Source organism: Cynara cardunculus, unplaced genomic scaffold (assembly GCF_001531365.2).
Source record: "Cynara cardunculus var. scolymus isolate 2C unplaced genomic scaffold, CcrdV1 Un_Scaffold_1253, whole genome shotgun sequence".
Lineage (NCBI taxonomy): Eukaryota > Viridiplantae > Streptophyta > Magnoliopsida > Asterales > Asteraceae > Cynara > Cynara cardunculus.
Window position 1 is genome coordinate 50,196 of NW_020200713.1, and position 5,097 is coordinate 55,292.

Consider the following 5,097-nt stretch of genomic DNA (forward strand, 5'->3'; position numbering starts at 1 on the left):
TTTCGTAGTGATTGATCAATACAAAAGTAATTTAATTATTTTTATAATTATTTATACTTTGTTATATAAATTATCCATAAGGAATGAAATTTAATTCAATTCCAAATCTTATCGAAAAAATAACTAAAGATCCCAAATTAGGCATGGCAACGGGGCGGGGATGGGGCGGGTTTTGTAATCCCCGGCCCCGGTTTGTAATACCGTCCCCCGGCCCCGGTCCCCGGCGGGTACGTGGATTATCATACCGTCCCCGGTCAAATTCTAGCAATCCCCGGTCAAAACCCGGTAAACTCTGGTCAATCCCCGGTCAAAACCTGGTAAAAAGTATGCTTTAGTTTGATTATGTCGGGGATCCCCGGCCCCGACCCTGGCCCCGGTTTGAGTAACATCCCCAGTCCCCGGTTTGAGTCTACCGGGGATCCCCGGCCTCGTCCCCGGGACCCGTTTTAACGGGGAATCCCCGGCCCCGTTCGGGTCGGGTGAACCGGGTTCCGCACCGGGTCGGGGTAAATCACCATCCCAATGCCAAATCCTTCCGTCCAAATCTTCAAATTCCAAATTCTTCTACGAAATCCAAATCCCTCAAAATTATTTCATCAAATCAAACCCCCGCTAATTTTTTTTACAATAAACAAATTATAAAAATGTAAGTAATGAAGTACTTGTAAAAAAAATTATCCAAAATTTAGAAGAAATAAAGAGGCAAAATATTTGACATCAAATCTAATTTAATATAACCTTCTAATTTATAAATATATATACAAGCTTAATTATTTTAAAACCCCGTACATTATGAAAACCATAARAACTTTTATCTTMACATATTGTTTYACATRATTTTWTCTCATCTAAGGCTAACATTTAATGTATTAATAAAYATATATTTGTTTCACAATATGTTTGTTTCATATGCATGTGGTTCACAATGTGAATCTTTGACCTCCTAAGAGGTCAGAGGTTCAGATCTTACCAAAGATAAAAAGGGTATGTAAGTTTATTTATTCTATTTACCGTATATAAATGTTGATATTATAAAACAAGTACATATAAAAAAAAACTTTTATGAAACAAATATATAGTTATTCTATTTCACCTCTTAGATATTTTAAGTTCTAGTGTTCTATGAAAAAATTATATGAAATATACTAGGGATGGACCCAATAATTTTTGGATACGGTGACATCATATAAAACGGTTGCACCTTCTAGAATAAAACGATTGCATCTTTTACGAACCTAATTTTTTTTACCTTACCACGAAAGAACAATACGATAGCATGTGCCATCTAACCACCCCTCTGGTCTGTATACGTGAAGACGCATTTGATCTTTATGGGTTCTAAGAAAAAGTTATATATAATTGTTATCTTCCAAATTTCCACGTCACAGAAAGCCAATTCCCAGGTGGTTGCCACATCACACGAACCCTGCCGATTATCAACCACCAAGAACCAAATCAATGGAAACCAAGACCCCATTTCCTCATTTTATGCGAAAATCAATGAAGAACCATTCCGTCCGTATSCGCCATTACAGGACTCAGAGAAGCAACCAACTCCACCAATTTTTTGTGGAATTTTTGCACTATAAATTCATGGCTTCATCATCGATCTCAAATCGCCAGCACCTCTGGACATTTAACCCCAAAACAAAACCACATTTTGTGGATTCCTTTCTCGATTGTTCTTCTTGGAATTCCAAAGCACCCCTAACCAGAAAATGGAATCTTCAAGAAGCAGCATGATGGTCGGTTGCTYTCCAATTGGGGGTAGCTTTAAACGAACAACGGGAACCAGTCAATTATCAAGTGAGTGATCCCCAAATCTCCCAATTTACTAATTTATGTTATTGATTTTCGTTTATAATCGTTGCTTTTTCTTAATTAGTTTTTAATTGAGGGTTCGAATGTTGGTGATGCAGGCTCGAAATCCAAGGAGAAAATAGAAAGAAAGAAGAATCCACAGGTGGTGTGTTTTGGGGAACTTTTAATCGACTTCGTGCCGACGGTTGCTGGCGTTTCATTGGCGGAGGCACCCAGCTTCAAGAAAGCTTCTGGCGGAGCTCCGGCCAATGTCGCAGTTGGCATCTCCAGATTAGGAGGATCTGCAGCTTTCCTTGGCAAGGTACATTTGATCCTATCTGGTTTTATATACCTTCAAATATGTCTAAATATCATAGTATAACTGCTTTATACCGTAAAACAATTGTGTTTTAAATGTAAAAGCTTTATAATAAGTTGCTACAGGTTTKTTAAGACACTTTCGAAATGAAATGTCATCTCAGGTTGGCGATGATGAGTTCGGTCACATGTTGGCTAACATCCTCAAGGAAAACAACGTCGATATCTTAGGAATGAGGTTCGATAAAGAAGCAAGAACCGCATTGGCGTTCGTTACCCTAAGGGCCGATGGAGAGCGTGAATTCATGTTCTTTCGCAATCCGAGTGCTGATATGCTTCTTACCGAAGCCGAACTTGATAAGGATTTGATCRAGAAGGTGTTTTTCTTACACCCTTTTCGACAAAATGGGATGATACAAATTCCATAGTTTCCGATTTAACTCTAGATTTGTGTTCCTTTGATGTTTATCGAGCAGTCAACAATCTTTCACTACGGATCTMTCAGTTTGATCGAGGAACCATGCAGATCAGCTCACCTGGCTGCAATGCAAGTAGCCAAAAAGGCTGGCTGCATTCTTTCCTATGATCCCAATCTGAGACTCGCTCTCTGGCCCTCAGCCGAAGCTGCACGAACAGGCATCATGAGCATCTGGGATCAAGCCGACGTTATCAAGGTACAATATTGTGGTAAACTTTTGCTCTGATACCATATAAGAGCCCCATACAAAGGAGAAATGGTCAAAATRTAGCCGACTTACAACTTTAATGGGATTTTCTTGAAATGCAGATTAGCGAGGACGAAATTGAGTTCTTGACCGGAGGCGATAACCCCTATGATGATAACGTTGTCTTGACCAAGCTTTTCCACCCGAATCTTAAGCTGTTGATAGTCACCGAAGGTCCTAACGGCTGCAGATACTACACCAAGGTTACCTTCATCTCCAAAAACCATAAACCATTCGAGTTTTGCATACATACACAGAGTTGGGTTGAACAATTTTATGAAGTTGAGTAACTTCTGCAGGATTTTCATGGCAAAGTTGGTGGTGTTAAGGTCAAGTGTGTTGATACAACTGGTGCTGGTGATGCTTTTGTTGGAGGACTCCTTAACAGTTTGGCTTCAGATCCTCAAYTGTTCAAGGTAAAAATATTTCAATTTATTAGGTTGCATTGGTTGTACAAATACGATGGGTTGCATTTGAAACAAACTCTCGCTCTCTCTCTCTCTATATATATATATATATTGAAAGCACATGATATCTATTGTAGATATGTACTTGATTGATTTGAGATTGACTCGAAAACACTTTGTTTATGGTTGGTCTCAGGACGAGAAGAAGTTGAGGGCTGCTCTAAGGTTTGCAAACGTGTGCGGTGCGATCACGGTGGGGCAGAGAGGAGCGATTCCATCCTTGCCGACGAAGGAARTGGTTCTGAAGAAGCTGGAGGAAGCCGGAGCCGGAGCGGAAGCCTAAATAAGTTGAACGATTTTCACGAATCGAAAACAGAAGGAAACGGCTACAAAYAATTTCCATTCCACCCTTAGAGCAAAAGTAGGAACATAGAACAACAATTTTTGTGCATAATTTTTCTTACTTTTGGTCCATGTGTTTGTACATTGAACATGAAATAAATGAAAATGTCGTGCCTTTTCTTCAAATATGCATTTTACGAGTATGGTTTGATGCTATTCACGAAAACAGATTTAAGTCTGCTTTACATGACTCAATTTATATGACCAAAAAATAAAGAGTTCTATCTAAAGGCGTTGTAATAAGTTTATAGGACGCTTTTGAGAATCTTAATAAGTTTTATATGACACGATTAATACAAAGCGTCCTATTAGCTATTTTATAGGACATTTTTTCAAAAGTGTCCTATAAAATATTTATAGCTAATGGGAAGCTTTATATCAAAATTGTCCCGTAAAACTTGTTAAAACGTCATTTAAATTTATTACAGCTCGTTCAGACAAGGCCTTTTATTTTTTGATCCTATAAATTAAGTCATATAGAATTGAAAGGTTGGTTTGAAAACCTTATGGGGGAAAGTGATCAAATCCGAATACTTGTAATTTCAACTCAAATTCATGGATACTGTTSAATAATTCCCGGTATCCAGATTAACAATATTTCTGAGAACCCTGGGATTCAATAATACCCCAACAGTCTACGAATACACCATTGACATGCAATGATTTCAGAAGTTTTAGGGCTCGTTGGTTCGCAGTTTCTAAAGGAATATGATGTAATTGGAATGTTGAATTTCATTAACCAAATTTCATTCTCTCATTTGATTTATTTTTTTTCATGAAAGAAATCTTCATAATCCAACAAATTTCACAAATACAATAATTTAACATTCCTTAACAACTACATGGTATTTTTTTTTATGGAATGAAATTATCTATTTTCATAATATTAAATATACTCTTAACCCAATATACCTTTAGCTCATAAAAATCAAATATGACCATCGTCGACCACCTTCGACCACCGTCGATCTAAATACCACTGATATGAACCACTATCGACCACCTTCGACCACCGTCGATCTAAATACCACTGATATGAACCACCGTCGATCTAAATACCACTGATATAAACCACCGCCGACCACTACCGATCTGAAACACCGTCGGTCACCGCCGATCCTAACCACCACCCATTTGCTCCACCGTCGATCTAAACCACTTTCGATCTGAACCATCGCAGATCACCTCCATCTGTACCACCATGGACCACCACCGATCTGAACCACTGTCGACCATCGTCATCTGAACCACCGCCAACTACTACCATTCTAAATCATCGCCTGCCACCGCCGACCATCACCGAGCTGAACAACCACGGATCTGATCCATTGCTAATCTGAGCCACCCCCAATCTGAACCACCGCCAATCTAAACCACATCCGACCACCTCCAGCTGAAGCATCACGAACCACCACCAATCTAAACCACTACCGACCACCAGCTAC

General features: G+C 39.0%; 1 protein-coding gene across 1 annotated transcript; it reads left to right on the forward strand.

Moving 5' to 3' along the window:
- Positions 1-1,583: 1,583 nt before the first annotated feature.
- LOC112502322 (probable fructokinase-7) lies at positions 1,584-3,760 on the forward strand. The gene is made up of 7 exons (XM_025106210.1): positions 1,584-1,806; positions 1,920-2,122; positions 2,283-2,495; positions 2,595-2,792; positions 2,906-3,046; positions 3,143-3,259; positions 3,447-3,760. Exons 1-7 carry the CDS (start codon positions 1,719-1,721, stop codon positions 3,591-3,593), a joined length of 1,107 nt encoding a protein of 368 aa, XP_024961978.1. The 5' UTR covers positions 1,584-1,718; the 3' UTR covers positions 3,594-3,760.
- The last annotated feature ends 1,337 nt before the right edge of the window (positions 3,761-5,097 follow it).